Raw genomic sequence first — 16,465 nt, 5'->3', positions numbered from 1 at the left:
CTTTATGGATATTTTACAAATCACTCTCCTTTTAAACTGTATTCTTGTTTATTAATAACAACTATTTTTTACTGTCATATAGTATTTTATACCTGTTTACTTTATTCTCTTATTTTTTTATAACTATAATGATCATATAAAGATGTGCCTTTACCTCACTGGTTGTAGAAAAAGCTTCTTATATTCGTTAGCATAGCTAGCTAACCAGATGCTAATAACAACAAAGCTATTGACTGTATGATCAGTATGACAGATGAACAGATCGCCACTGGGCTTACAACTAAAGACACAGGCACGCAAAAACTGCGGCATGTGTACGGCTCCTTATCTGAAGTGCCGAGCCACGTTCTGGTGCTCTCCGTCAGAACTGCACCCCTGTCAGACGAGACATAATACCACGGCTTGTGTTGTGTTCAAGGACCCTGACCTTGGCCAGGAAAAACAGGCACTCGCTTGTTTAATTTTTTTGCGGTCTAGATTTCTTAATTTTTTTTCTTTTTTGCGTGTGTTTATAAATTACCTTGAGAGCCGTACCAAATTGTCTCGCGGGCCTTATACGGCCCGGGGGCCGGAGGTTCCCCACCCCTGCTTTAGGAGCTGTAGGTGTGTGTGGTACAGTGTGTAGGTGTGTGCGTAAATGCGGCGGACAGACGGGTCTCAGTTGGTTTGGTGTCCTCTGCTTACTTTTAATAGGCCTACTTGTAAATACAACTTTTGGCCCGTAATTTAAATTCCCCATTTCAGCGACCAGAGAGGGGGGGGGGGGATATATCCAGTCTCTGATTGTGTTACGTTATTATGAGAGTGCTCTCATATTTTAAATTGTATATATTTATATTGTGGTGACACGTTATTGGACATAATTCACCTTGCTTATTGTGTTGCCACACGGACCCTTTAGTGGGGAACACCTGTAGCTTTAGCTGCCATTCCTGCTAGCTCATCATGGCAGAGCAGTGCATGTGTTAACCTCTCTGAAGTAATGGATAATAAAGATTGGAACTCCATTCTTAATACACCGCCTCCGACTCTCTTTTCACGGCACTACACTGGTGACCCTGACTTTTCCGAGAAAGTTTCCGGAAAATTAACGAACATGGCTGAGCGCGATGTTTTCATAAAGCTGCCGGAATTCTGGGAGCACACCGCGGAGGCATGGTTCGCACACGTGGAGGCACATTTCGCCTGCCGACAGGTCCGTGACGGGGACCTAAAATACTACCATGTGGTAGCAGCGCTGGGGAGCTCCACGTCATCCAGGTTGGTGGGATTCATCGCAGCCCCCCCACATCATGGCAAATATGAGGCGATTAAGGCCCTTCTCCTTAAGACATTTAGCTTATCTGCTAAGGAGAGGGCCCGCCAGATACTTGACATTCAAGGCCTAGGAGACAGCAAGCCATCCCAGCTAATGGAGAAAATGCTAAATCTGCTAGGGGGGGAAGATCCCCGTATTTTATTCACGGAGATTTTCCTGCGTCACTTGCCTCCCCGGGTACAGACGGCGCTGGCCAACACGCCTGTCACGGAGCCCCGTGCTTTGGCTGAGGAAGCGGATCGTTTTTTCCTGGCTACGCAACAGCCCGGGGCAGAGACGTTAGCCGCGACGCTCAGCGGCCCAACCGGCAGTCAAGAAAGCGTGGCGGAGGCCGGACACGGCTGTGGCTAGCCGGCGTGGAGACACCGGAGAGTGTGTTTACCACGCACGTTTCGGGACAAGGGCGAAGAGATGCATCGCTCCGTGCAGCTACAAACCCCCGGGAAACGGAGGGGCCGGCGCTCAGTAGTGGCTCTGAGCGTCGGCGGCACGTGCAGGCTCCTCTTCGTCAGCGACAGCGTTTCGGGGAGCCTGTTTCTGTGTGACACGGGCGCTCAACGGAGCGTAGTTCCAGCGTCGAGTGAAGACGTCGCCCGTGGGGGGCACGGACCGCGATTGACGACGGCTAACGGCAGTCCCATTCGCACGTACGGCGTGAGGCCTATGTGTTTGTGCATCGGAGGACAGCGTTTCAGCTGGGATTTTGTGACAGCGGACATTTCTTTTCCCCTCCTCGGAGCGGATTTTTTGTGTGCTCATGGACTCTTAGTGGACGTTAAGAATAGGCGTTTGGTTGATGCCTTAACGTTTTCTTCCCTCGTGTGCACACTTGGCAGCGCAGCGTACGACGGGCTGTCAGGCTCGCTGTCAGGTGCAGACACGTTTCTCAGACTGTTGGCCGAGTTTCCAGACCTGTCGCTACCCACCTTCTCTGCGCTTACCACTAAGCATGGCGTGGAACACCACGTCACTACCGGGGGGCCTCCTGTCTACGCCAGGGCCCGGCGGTTGAACCCTTCTAAGCTGGCTGTAGCGAGGGCGGAGTTCGCAACCATGGAGCGCCTGGGCATTGTCCGCCGCTCCGACAGTCCTTGGGCTTCCCCCCTGCACGTCGTTCCCAAATCGAACGGCGGGTTCCGGCCGTGCGGGGATTACCGCCGACTCAACGACGCCACTACGCCTGACCACTATCCGGTGCCGCACATTCAGGACTTTTCGGCGCATCTGGCCGGTACGGGGGTGTTTTCCAAGGTGGACCTGGTGCGTGGATACCACCAGGTGCCCATGCACCCCCTGGACATTCCCAAGACAGCAGTGATAACGCCTTTTGGACTTTTTGAGTTCCTGCGGATGCCTTTTGGACTCAAGAATGCCGCTCAGACGTTCCAGCGCCTGATGGATTCGGTGCTGCGGGACCTGCCGTTTGTGTTTGTTTACCTCGACGACATACTCGTCGTCAGCGCTTCAGTGCAGGAGCACCTGTCCCACCTCCGAGCCCTTTTCACACGGCTCAACGAACACGGATTAATCATCAATCCTGCAAAGTGCCAGTTCGGGGTGTCGGACATCGATTTCCTGGGGCACCGCGTCACCAAGGGCGGTGCGACACCTCTGCCAGCGAAGGTGGAGGCTGTTGCGGCGTTTCCTCGCCCGCTCACAGCCCGGTCGCTCCGTGAGTTTCTGGGGATGGTGACTTTCTACCACCGTTTCATCGCCCGGGCCGCACACATCATGCGGCCGCTGTATGAAGCGTTGAAAGGCAAGACCCCCGTCCAGGAGATCGACTGGACAGCAGAGGCGGACGGCGCTTTTGCTGAGGTCAAGACCGCGTTGGCTCAGGCGGCTTTGCTGGCACACCCATCATCTACGGCTCCCATCTCCATCACCACGGACGCGTCAGACTACGCGGTCGGCGCAGTGCACGAGCAGTGGGTGGAGGGCGCTTGGCAGCCGCTCGCCTTTTTCAGCCGCCAGCTGACGCCTAGAGAACGCAAATACAGCGCCTTTGACCAGGAGCTCCTCGGACTTTATTTGGCCGTGCGGCACTTCCGTTTCATGCTGGAAGGCCGTGAATTTACGGCGTTTGTCGACCACAAGCCGCTCACCTTTGCCATGTCAAAAGTGGCGGAGCCTTGGTCGGCACGTCAGCAGCGGCAGCTGTCCTACATATCGGAGTTCACTACGGACATTAAGCACGTGGCTGGCAAGTCGAACCTGGTTGCTGATTGCCTCTCCAGGGTCGTCATCGGTGCCGTCCAGTTGGGCCTGGACTATACTCGCATGGCGGCAGACCAGGTCACAGATCCCGGCGTCCAGGCCCTGAAGGTGGAGAGCGCGGGGCTGCGCTTGGAGGACGTGGTGTTCGGCGACGCGGGCATTACTCTCCTGTGTGACGTCTCTACGGGCCTGGCGCGGCCTGTCGTCCCTGCCAGCTGGAGGCGTCCTGTGTTCGAGGCTGTGCACGGCCTGTCACACCCCGGCGTTAAACCTTCGGTCCGTTTGGTAGCGGCGAAGTTCGTTTGGCAAGGACTGAAAAGGGACGTGAGGACTTGGGCCAGGGAGTGCGTGGCTTGTCAACGCGCTAAGGTGCACCGCCACACGAAGGCCCCGTTGGAGCGTTTCCTGGTGCCTGAGAGGAGGTTTGATCACGTCAACATTGACCTGGTTGGTCCGTTGCCTTCCTCTCAGGGGTTTTCCTACCTCCTCACCATGGTGGACAGGACGACCCGTTGGCCGGAGGCGGTTCCGCTCGTTTCGACATCAGCCGCAGACGTTGCCCGGGCCTTCATTGCAACGTGGGTGTGTCGTTTTGGCACCCCGTCAGACATTTCCTCAGACAGGGGCTCTCAGTTCACGTCCGAGCTCTGGAACGCTGTGGCAGGCGGTTTGGGGGTTAAGCTGCACAGGACTACCGCTTACCACCCTCAGGCTAACGGTCTCTGCGAGCGCTTTCATCGCTCCATGAAGGCGGCCCTCAAGGCCGGCCTTACGGACGGTAACTGGGTCGACAAGCTGCCCTGGGTGATGCTGGGCCTGAGGACCGCACCTAAGGAAGATCTGCAGTGTTCTACAGCGGAGATGGTCTACGGTCAGCCGCTGAGAGTTCCGGGGGATTTCCTCCCAAATGCATCGGCTCCCTGGTCGGCGTCGGCCCAGCGGGCTTTCCTGCGTGACGCCGCTGAGGCCTTTGTTCCGATCCCTACTACTCAGCACGGTACTCAGGTGTCCCAGGTTCCCGCAGAGCTCCGCTCGGCGGAGCACGTGTTCATCCGGCACGATGCGCACAGAGGCCCCCTGCAGCCCCCTTATGATGGGCCTTTCCGGGTCTTGGAGCACGGGGACAAGCACCTGGTGGTCGACCTGGGTGGCAAGGCCGAGCACGTCTCGGTGGACCGGGTGAAGGCTGCTCACCTGGACTTGGACCAGCCTGTGGTGCTGGCTCGACCTCCGCGACGGGGCCGCCCCCCGGCCTCGTCCCCTGTCACGGATTTAAGACCTGTTGTCCCGGTCCCTCCCCTTCCGGGGGCCGCACAGGCGGGAGTCACTTTTCCGACTCCCGTGCTCAGGAGTCGTGGGGGTCGGCGTGTCGTTCCTCCCCGCCATGCTGATTTTGTTTATGTGTGAATTCTGGGGGGGCTTGTGTGGTGACACGTTATTGGACATAATTCACCTTGCTTATTGTGTTGCCACACGGACCCTTTAGTGGGGAACACCTGTAGCTGTAGCTGCCATTCCTGCTAGCTCATCATGGCAGAGCAGTGCATGTGTTAACCTCTCTGAAGTAATGGATAATAAAGATTGGAACTCCATTCTTAATACACCGCCTCCGACTCTCTTTTCACGGCACTACAATATAAATATATTTGTGTCCGCATCTGTAGCCTGTTATTGTCTCATTATACCGCACTCTCAATGAATTAAGTAAATATGTGGGGGAACAATGTTCAGCTGATCCAACAGAGATACACTCGACAGCTGATGCAGCTGTTGCCACGTAATAATGAACGGACGTCTCTTTAAAATGACCGCTCAGAGGAGAGGAGTTCTCATTTCTTTAAACGTCTGCTGCTTCCCCTCCTCTCTCCTCGGTTCCCCTCCTCGGTCCTCCGCTCGCATCTCCTGTGGGCGGGTCTAAGTCTCGAGGAGGGGAACCGAGGAGGGGAGTCGAGGAGGGGAAATTTGAGTATTGAGAAGCCTCTCTTGAGTGCACATACGGGTACTTCTCAGGCATGCTGGGTAATCTGTGACGTTTCACTCTCAAAAGTTGGGCCATTTTATCATCATGCGCTAATGAGCAGCTCTCATAGGAATGAATGAGGCCCCGCCTCCCACGCTGTATCCAGTTCTTATTATACATCCATGGTGTGGACCATAGACTGTATATAAGGTGTGGACAGAGTTCCTCCTCTGTCAATAGGACACTTGCTGTGCAATTAAAAAATTAATTGCAATTAATTAAAATTGCAAAAATATTTGTATTTATGTAGGCTATATTCATTCATTATACTACAATATTAAAGGTGGGGTAGGTGCGTTTGAGAAACCGGCTCGATAGCAATGAATATCTTAAGTTCTTTGACAAAAAATCCATAAAAAAAATTAATCTGTGGAAGCCGTAGTAATTTAAAAAGCACCAATCATTTGAGCCGGCCCGGCTAAAATAACTGGATGGCCTACCTGCCTGTCAGCCAGATCTGTGCACAAATTTATCTCGTGCCCTCATTGGTCATGTGCGCGTGTGTGTTGGAGGAGGGGCCCTGTAAGGAAGTGGCAGATTTTTTCCGGCTGTGTATTTTCAAATTCTAGCGCACTCGAGCTGGTTTCTTCAAAATTACCTACCCCCCCTTTAAGGACAATGTTATTTGGAAGAACGGAAGAACCCAAGATACTGCACCATTAGAATGTGTGGAACTATGGTTGCCATGGTTTGATTTAAAAAAATACACTACCATGCAGTCTATAGGACTACAGTACACAGAGTTGCAAAATATGTGCTATAAAAGCACATAGTCAACTGTATGTTATTTATACAAACATGTTTTAATACTTTTAATACATCTAATATATCAAATAATTGGAATTAAAAGCACTGGTGTCTTTTTAGTTTATGTAACGTTGTTTTCAGGGATTGACTTGAAAATGTTTCACATAGAATTAGCATTTTCCTTTCAAAGTGGTTACTAGTGGTTATGTTGGGGAAGAGTCAAAATGCACACAACCTTTATGGGCAGGTGTGTTAGGCTACCTGTGGCTCCCGCAGGAAGCACTTCCCTCAGCTGCCACGGCTGACCGACACAGACAAAACGAAAAGAGACGAGGGACAAGATCATGAAGTATTTCCCCTCTTCACTGCTCCAATTCTCTGCGATCCGCCTTTGTGTCGGTGCGTGATCCTGCGGTGAATCTCGCACGGGGTTTTTGCTGGCAGACGGGGTGAAGTGCTTCCTGATAATAAAGAGGTGCGTCTTATTTCCATTCCAGTGATTGACTGCGCACGGCTTTCACCGGCGGAGCTGGGGGCATTGACGCATTGTGGAGTCGACAGGGGGTAGCACTGCAACCAGGACTTCGCTTCATAACGGAGGCATCTCTCGGCGGAACCGCGATGGCCGTGGTGCAGCTCGACAGGGAGGACCACCAACCTGAGAACGGCTTCGTGTCCCCCGAAACCACGTCGCCGGGGCTGCTGACACTCACCGACGGCTCCGTGCTGCCATTTCTCGGGGGTTTTGGGAAGTACCAGAAACAGCTGATCGTGCTGACATGGATCCCGGCGTTATTCATTGGATTCAGCCAGTACTCTGATAATTTCCTCCTTGCCCAGCCGAACAACACATGTATCCAGCCTTTGGCAAACCTGACTTATCATAATGCAACCCATTCCTCGTTGTTGGACGGTCCAAAAAACATCAGTGCGCGGGCAGCTCGTATGTATGCCAATGGAAGTTACGGTACCCACAATGACACGGCCAACATGCAGTGTGGGTGCAGCGAGTGGACTTTCGAGCTGCACACTGGGCTCGTACAGAACGTGGTTACCAAGGTAAGCTGTCCATCTTATGGGTGGACATACTCTATCATATTGTTTGATGCATCTTTGACACCCTATCCGCCCCAATCCCATTAGGATCGATTTACGTTAGCAGAGGAAATTCTTCCCGTATGAACGCTACACCCATCTTTCAATCAGCAGCAGTCGTGTTAATATACATTATTTGACAGCTTCTGGATTGTAGGTGTGCCTCAAAAGAGCATCAAAGGCGTGTATTTCTCCACAGTGGGCCATCTAGCACTGATTCATTTTTTTATATTCTGTAGAGATTCTCAGACTAGGTTCACATTGGACCTGAAAGTGGTAGGATTGTTTATGTGGGAGCATGCACGGTGCTGACACAAAGTGTGTCCTATCGCAGAGAGACGCCATTATTGGCACATTGGGCAATACTGCCAGGGCTGTAGTCATTTGTCGTCGTACTTGACATAATAGACGTGGAGCCATTTAATTTGGAGCAAAGGTCATTACTGCTCTCTCTAGAATAATGCAACCCCATCCCTGGCCAAACATCACACCCTATCACTGCACTAACTAAACAGCAGGGAGATATTCTTATTCTGGCCACTTTAAGTATGTCTGTGATGTGTTTGCCTCCTATCACATTACCATTGTATTATAATATTCCTATCTGCACTGGTCATCATAGAGGGTCTGGGGGTAAGAGATTGACACCTCATTACGCACATCAGCTCTTCTCCTATTGTGGAGATGCTGCATGTTTACACTAAATGATCTAATTGTATTTTTGAAAAGCATGTTGTGATCCACAGGGCTCTATTAGCAAACCGGATATCATGATTGATGGGATAATATGGTTAAATATTCTGAGAAAAGACTGATTGCACAATTAAACTATTGAAAGAGAAACCTTACCAGATCGATAATCATTTTCAACATCTGTTTTGGCTAGACAAAATTCAGAAATGTGGATACACACAATAATAACCTCACATACCCTTGTAATCACTTTATCTTCTGCAATATATTTACCTTTAAAGAATATAGCATGCATTCTATAATCAAAAGGTTCAGGTAGATGGGTTTTGAAGCATCTCTGTGCAATGGGAGGCACTCTGAGATTGCATCCAATGAGATGCCAACAGCCCATCTGCTTATGACTGACACTGTCCCCATTTAAATAAAATATAACCTTGGCATTTAAATCCAGCTAGTAGGCAGGGGGACAGTTTAAGTCTTGATTTATTTACTGTCCGTAGGGTAATTTAGGGGGTGGGGTTGCATGTCCTAAAGCCAGGCTGAAAACACATTTTTTACGGATTGAAGCCTCTAAAATACTCATAACCTGCAGCTGGATATTAAGTCATATGGGATGAAAATCGATTGGTTGGATCCCCATTACTAACAATCTAAAAATGTCTGTTCTCTCTTTGGTAAACAAGGAGAAGTTTCTGATATAAGAGGTTTGGTATAAAAACAATTGCGGCTCTCCTAGGATGCTGGTGCTAACCTGTAGATGCTAATGTTGCCTTTGCACGCATAAGGAGAATGTCATGTTGACACTACCACTACTGTAGGTCATTGACGGCCCTGAGCAGTTGGTGAAGTGTCTCGTCTTCCCTGACCCAGTCCACATTCTGACAAGGTCACCGTCAGGAGAAATTTAATGGGAGCCAAAAGTGATGCAGAATTGGCTTCATCGCTTCTCGTTGGCCTCGTCTATTTTGACGGCCAATCCCTTACTCTTCCAAGGCCGTTGTTTCCAGCAGTGCAGACACTAGGATGTACGATCTAGGATATAGGAAGTGATGACTTGGCATTTCTCCCTGTGTTTGGATTGCATATACTGTAGGCATAACTGCACATGACTGGGCTCAGCTATCTGTGACACTGGATCCCTAAAAAAACTCGGCCAACACCTACGTTATGCAGTAGTGTCTCTGTCAAAATGTCCCAGCACATTCAAACTCCGTGTTACTCCATTTAGGCCTCCATGTCATGCGAGGAAAATATGTAAATATATGGAGATTATTTCACCTTGTGGTGTACATTTTGTGTTTCAGTAACAGGAGTTCATTTCTGCTCACTCCATTTGTCTCATGGTGTCACAGAAAGATAGCTTTGATGGAGGTGGTTGAGGTGGTGGAGAAAGATCCAGAGTGGTTAATGTGGAGACCCGTACTAATTGAGTCAAATCTCTCCTCAGGGTAGGTCTTAATTGGACTGAGCCTTAGAAATGAGAATGTATCATTACTCAGAAACAGATAGTCTCTCTGCAACCTATCCTACTCAGCTCCTATTCAGATGGGTAGCAGCTGCACACGCCTGCCCGAAATAGTGGGCTGAGAATTGCTTCAAAGCAAAGATTAACCTCTATGCTGATTCCCTGTGAAAGCCCTCTTCTTGTTCATTGTGTAAGAGACACTAGCCATTAAGAGATTGATGAATTCAACATATAGTTATTTTCTAAAACTTAAATTGGTACAAAAGTATGACATTTGGCCAAGCTATGTTTTCCTTTAGAACACACAATTATTCCTCTTTAGCCAGTAAGATGTCAGAAAATGTCTAAACAAATAAGATGCAAGTTGCAAGTTTATGATTATATTTTGTCTGATCAACAGTCTAAAAACCGCAGGAAAGCAGCTCGCAGTCAACAGCTTTTTAAATTGTTCGGTTATGTCAGATATTATTGTAAACTGATTCTCTTTGGTTAAAAAAACAAGACTAAAGATTTAGGTTCTGAAAAACGGTGACCATTTTTATGTATGTTCTTCATTTTACAACAATATATTTTTTTTTATTATTGAATCGACAAGAAGAATAATGGGCCGATTGGGCAATCAATAGTGGAAATAGTTATTAGATGCCGCTCTAGATGAGTAATTTATTGAGCAATTGATTTAGTACTTCAGTCAGTGTCAGTTGTGTATTGTTTTTCTGTTGTAGTATTGTATGAGTGCGATAAGAATGATATGTTGTAAAAGCATATTGGTGGGTACACCCAGACCCAGTATCACTGTGCTGGAGGTCGCACACCCATAGATCTGAAAGTTGATACTGTAGTTTAACACCCATGCAGGCCTCTCTACTCTGTGTCCCTCCATACTGTTTACCCAGCTGGCTGGCTCCTTCCACAGACCCTGGATCAGTGTGGGACACTTTGAAACAGTCTCAGCTGTCGAAAGATGATGACCCCACTGCAGATACCCAGTCAGCACACAATGACAGCCACTCACAGCGTCAGCTGGAAGGAAAGACGCTGGTGTGACCCAGAGATAAAGCTGTGTGTGTGTGTGTGTGTGTGTGTGTGTGTGTGTGTGCGCGCATACACATGTGTGTGCGTGTGCACTGCAGGCTAATTTCTGATAAGTTTCCTAACAGGGAGGGGTCAACATGGTGGGGTTTCTTACACTCCGCTGTAGTGCATGTTTGTTTATAGAGTTGTATAATGGAATTCAGGTTGAACGAGTGTTGGTCGGTTGTTGATGCATATCAGGTCGCTTTGGTGACAGATATGTCTACCTATGTTTCTCAACTTTCGACTTTAGGCAATGAATAATAGATGGCCAAAAAAAGGTTTGTTGTTTCACCATCTGTCACTGCTGGTTGCAGGGAAACATAAATGCCATCAGCTAACTTGTCAAACATGCCAGTTGTAATCAGTTCATGTATAGCATAATCTGAAGGCTACAGTAGTATGACAGTTATATTAAACACGTCACACCTGCTCTCAGGCTGTGTGTCCCTCAGGCTACACCTGCAATGTCACATATGTGTGTATTGTTTCCTTGTCGACTTAATTTACAACCAAACTGCCAAGGATAGAGAGTATTCAGGGCGTGAATGTATATTTCAGCTTTGTCTTTTGTGATTTTCTTTTACCCTTACCTGAGCTATCACCACATTACAGGATTTAAACCCTCTGGTGCAGCAGTGGTGCTAAAACTTGCACTTGGAAGCAGAAAATAGTCTGATAACCAGCATGATGGTCTGTTGCTAGGCAGTAAAGTACTATGCAGCAGTCTCTATGTTTTCTCCTCACAACTGCTTTTAAGCATCCCTTATTCCTCTCTTTTTAGCCTGTTATTCTTACCCATACGTTCCCTTTATTCTTTGTATGCTCTGTTTCTACATTGTATAATCTTTATTCTTCCTTCCTCCTGTGCTTTCCTCCATCACCCTCCCTCCTCTTCTCCCCCTCCTTTGAAACCCCCACCCACCTCTCTGTAGTTCAACGGGTGCAGAATTTTGCAACTGTAGTTGAGAGCGTCTTCATCTTGGCTAATGAGACTCACTTGTGTGGACCGATCATTGGTGGCCGGTCATTCGAGAGAGGTCGACAGACACCCTGGGGATTTTAACTGATTTCCCTTTGGCCCTTCATTGTTCTGCATTTTCTGTCAGCAGTTACAATTTTTATGAGTATAACCCGACTGTGCACACTGACTTTAATCACTACTCCCAAATGAGCATGACAATAGCAAGGGAGCAACTGGCAGAATTAATAAGGCCATTGCAGACACGCTGCAAGGATTTGACTCGTGCTCAGACAGAATAACAGTTTTCTTAGATTTCTTTGCTCTGCTATAGTTAAACATCTTGGTATTATTGTGCTAATAGCAGTGTGGAAGCCCATTAATGATTGTGTATAAGCCCAGTTAGAGAGTTGGCCTTTAAAGAATTGGCTTTGAAATAAAACCCATTATGATATCTTAGCCATACCAATGTCTGTGTTTCCATTTCACTTGCTGCTTTGTCACTTGCATGTGACTTGCTTCTTTTAAAACATTGGTAATTTGTCTGTGATCAGCACAGATTACCAAACCATTACCAGATTACCAAACTGTCTTCCAGCTGCGCAGTGCCTGATTCCTCTGTTTTTGCAGACTCAGACTTTAATCTCATTTTGGTTGGTCATAGTACCTTAGTTGTGTAGTAATTGTGCAACAGGAACTTGTTTTACTCCCTCTGTCTTTTTCCTCTGCTGACATCGATACTGTAACCATGAGTGAGTTGCATGCTTGGATCATGTGATGGCCGGGTGGCTCTGGGTAATCCTGGAGCGTTCCATTCTAAACAGGTCACTGTGGCAGAGGTTAAGAGAGGTTAGAGCCCCTCAGAGAAGAAATATAAGAACAAACTACACTCTGTATTTCAAGACAAGGTTGAGCTGCTACATGACATACGCTGAATATGATTTTCTGTGGCAGTAAATGTTACTTATTCCCTATAGTGGCAATTATCTGGTGAATAGATGAGGCAGAATTGCACCTGCTCTGTTGCCACGCCCGTCTGCCAAATCTTGCAGCTACTGTCCGCACAGACAACTGTGCAGCACATGTTGCCAAAACAACCCCTAAAATCCATATCCTCTCTGAAATGTATCTTCAGACTAAACTACTTTACTAGGATCAATACATTATAATGTCAATGGCATTCATAGTTGCAGGTTATGGTAGATTTGATTAGGTATCGAGTTTCTTCCTACTAGCACTTCACATGCTCATACTCCACTGGGCTTTTAATTTCCCTCTGAACCTCTCTACGGTTTTACGCTGTATACAAGGTCTGTTTGTCACACCTTGTGACAAAAGCCACTGTGTATTGGGTGCGTTTGATTCATGTGAAAGAATGGCAAACACTGCATTGTTTGCACTCTAGGAATCCCTCCTCTGAGAGTTTCAGACAGCAAAGAAAATGAGTGGAAGCAGAGTTGACTGTAATAATGTACACCGTTTTTCCACAGTAAAAGAGGAATACACACAAAGTAAATAAGAAATGACAGCTTAGTGATTTTTGTCATTATTATATATGATTTAATCCCTGATCTTGATTTGCAGAGAAACAATACCTTTCCAATATTTCAATATAATGCTAAATGTACTAATAGAGGAAAATATCAACCCAACATTTTTGACAAATTGATATAGCTTTTTGATACTTGTAGAAATCCTATTTTGCAGACCACTTATTATCTTGTGCTGAATTAGCTGATAACCAAGTCTATTAGTATTTCCTTTGGATACATTATTGGTTGAAAGCTGTTTTAGGGAATCATTGAGTCTAATGACTAAAAGTTAAACAATTAGCAATAACTTAACATAATGTCTGGAATGATAAACATATAAAAGGTAATTCTTGTATCAATATTATAACAATGTTCCTTTTGGACGCAATACCAGGAAAACGTGTCACAGAACGTATCCTACTCATATTTTAATCATTTATGTTTTGAGTGGTCATAATGGCCCATCAAATTTGACAGACCTTAGTCAATAGATAAAAAGGCCATTTTGTACCGAGCATAAATGTATTTGAACTAATGCCTGTGTTTATTTGTCTCTACAGTGGAGTCTGGTGTGTGATTCAGCATGGAAAGTCCATATCGCCAAATTCTCTCTGTTGGTGGGATCCATCTTTGGATACCTGACTTTTGGAGTCCTGGCTGACTGGTAAGATTTTCAAAACAAAATCTTTAGGTTGTTCAAAACAACCTAAAGTGTAATTTACAGCTGTGTAATACTGAAAACTCTATTTTCTACATTGAAGGTGTCAATTGTCTTAACATTTCTTTACCTCTCCCTGTAGGTTTGGTCGCCACCCAGTGCTGATCATTTCGGTGCTGTTCATGCTGGTGTTTGGTCTGACTGTGGCCTTCTCCGTCAACGTCCCTATGTTCAGCACCCTGCGCTTCTTTGAGGGCTTCTGCCTGGCGGGGATCTACCTTTCTCTCTATGTCCTCAGTGAGTCTTATCCCTCAACTAAATACTCTGTGCTAATGTACCTGTTGCTAAGCCTTGCCCTTGTTATTGTTGGTACGCTTTACAATATACAGTAGAACTGTTGTAGTCAGTTTTTTAAACAGTTAGTCTTAGATTGCCCTCAGAAGTATACACTTGCACTGGTCCTTTTTAAATGTTTCTAGTTTGTTTTAGCCGAGAGCTGTATTAAAAGTCTTAAAGCTAATGCTAACAGACTCATGATAAAGCTCAGGTAGGAAAAAGTCAGCATTTTACTAGAGAACCATATTTACAAGAATAACTAATTAATGTGTAGTCATTTTAACACTTCTTAAAAAGTATTAAAGCTAGCACAAGAAAAAGCGTGCAAGAAGTGCAAGACACAGCCGCTAACCGTTCTCTAATATTTGATAAGCATTAGCATCCTGGCTCCTATGCAGTTGTCCCAGTACCAAAATCCAACAAAAATAATGTAGTTAGCTTTTAGTTAGTTCGTTTTTTTGGCAAGGTTTATATAAAAGACATAACCCTACAGACTAATTTAATAGGGAATATTTTTCTTAATGGTGTACAATGCACACAACCTCAGTATGTTGAGAAATCCAAATCTAGTCAGACCTGGTTAAATTTGTAAGCTTCTGTTGGACAATTGTTGGTCCTGGGAGGGGTTTGTAACACGAGGAGGCTACTTGTCTGTGAAACTGAACATTGAATATTTTTGCTGACACATTTAGCTTGAGGCCTTTAAGGTAGCACAGTTGAAACCTTTGAACGCTATTTGTTACTTTGATTAAAGTGTGTAGACAGTTGCGTTTCACTTTAACACTAAATTAAAACTGCTGAGGAGGAATGGTGCAGCAGTAGTAATACTGTAGAAAATGCAGGCCTTTTCCATTTACACTTTACGATTTCCTTGTGGGCTAAACTGGTTTGTTTGAAACTTGGCTCCTTGTCTATTAGCAGCAGTTGTTGCACTGCAAGTTGTAGCGATCAGTTTTCACTGTTAGGGCTGAGTAAATATTTCAACATCATGATAGAAAAATGTCACAATATCATTCCTTCTAAAGTTGAATTTTAATCAAACGGCACAGCTTAAATCTTACATACTAAAATATTAAATTGTGGCCCGCTAAAAAACAAAAAAACATTCAAATCAATGCGATGAATATGTGTTGTTATCAAGTCGGTTTTGAATAGTTTAGTACTGCAACATATTTGTGTTGTGATAATGCTGTGATCATTTTTGCTACATTGATTCAACCCATACCGCTCACTCTTACTTCTCCAGTGGTATCTTCCCACTCATGCTGTGTTCCTTCTGACCTGATACGTCTTATCAAAAGCCTTTTGTACTTTAATTATTGTCTTAAGCTGAGGGTAGCATTCAGCGGATAGAAGAGTAATTGTGTTGCAATAACCTTCTAACATGTATTACATTTAATGCCATTGTAGGGATACATTCACACCCAGAACAACAACCAGTACCAGCCAACTTACCCCTGGAATGAATTCTTTAATTTTGTTTTAGGAGAACCAGTGTGTCTTTTGCTGAGATTTCAAACCTTGTAACTGTTAATCAATAACCCGTTAACGGCAGAAGGGGTCGGGGGTGGTGTGGGAAGAGTGTATTTTTCTCAAAGATGAATCCTCTCTGTTGATATGACCTTCTCTCAGTAATCTGCATAGTAAAGGTTTTGAATAATCACTTCTGTGGGAATGTAGCATTAGTTCAAAAGAAAATAGACTTTTTGTTAGCACCCTGATAATTGGCAATGCAGTTGATGCACACTCTGGTCACAACGATGGATCCTTAAAAGCCTCTTTAGCTGCAGTAATTGACCAGTGCAGAGGGAGGTGGCAAACATTGAGGGAAGAGGAACATGAGAGGGAGGGAGCAAGGGCGAGAGGATGAAGGAAGGGGCCCTCTGTGTCCTTTTCATTCACATTTACTCCACACTGTATACCTTGCTCCCAAAATAGAAGGAACGTTTAGTCTGTTCTCAGGACAAAGGAACGTGGGTGGATCAGAGGGTGGAGTTTAGCTGTACAGTATGGCATTTTATCAAATATAAATGATCTTGACATCTGTGTTCATTGTTTTCACATTAGCCCACTGTTTGTGGTTCAGTAAATCAATGGTTCTCAACCTGGTGGTTGGAACCCAATAGAAGATAGTGGGTTCAATATTTGTCTTTACACAAGCTTATATAACGTGCCATTATTTGTCTAATTTTGAAAGGCATTATTCTCTTTATTCAGGCACCGCCTTACCCTCTGCAATCATATTCAGGTATCTTTGTTGTTGCAAAAGGGTCACACCCACATCTAAAGTTATAGCTTTATAGTTTCTGAAGCTTCAAAGGAACTGTAGAGGTAGAATTGATTTAACCT

The 16,465-nt window shown here is 46.0% G+C and overlaps 1 protein-coding gene across 2 annotated transcripts in view; it reads left to right on the top strand.

Moving 5' to 3' along the window:
• The first annotated feature begins 6,597 nt into the window (after positions 1–6,597).
• LOC117558361 (solute carrier family 22 member 23-like) overlaps positions 6,598–16,465 on the top strand; it is a 33,919-nt gene continuing 24,051 nt past the window's right edge. Inside the window, exons 1-4 of one of the 2 annotated variants that reach the window (XM_034234504.1) lie at positions 6,598–6,716; positions 6,800–7,361; positions 13,683–13,786; positions 13,923–14,077. In XM_034234504.1, coding sequence (XP_034090395.1) covers positions 6,924–7,361; positions 13,683–13,786; positions 13,923–14,077 — 697 coding nt within the window. In that variant the 5' untranslated portion in view covers positions 6,598–6,716; positions 6,800–6,923. Of the gene's footprint in view, positions 7,362–13,682; positions 13,787–13,922; positions 14,078–16,465 lie in introns of both variants that reach the window. The other variant, XM_034234503.1, reaches the window with a different exon arrangement.

This window comes from Gymnodraco acuticeps, unplaced genomic scaffold (assembly GCF_902827175.1).
Source record: "Gymnodraco acuticeps unplaced genomic scaffold, fGymAcu1.1, whole genome shotgun sequence".
NCBI lineage: Eukaryota > Metazoa > Chordata > Actinopteri > Perciformes > Bathydraconidae > Gymnodraco > Gymnodraco acuticeps.
The sequence above is the reverse complement of the archived record's forward strand: the minus strand, read 5'-3'. Positions and strand labels throughout refer to the sequence as shown.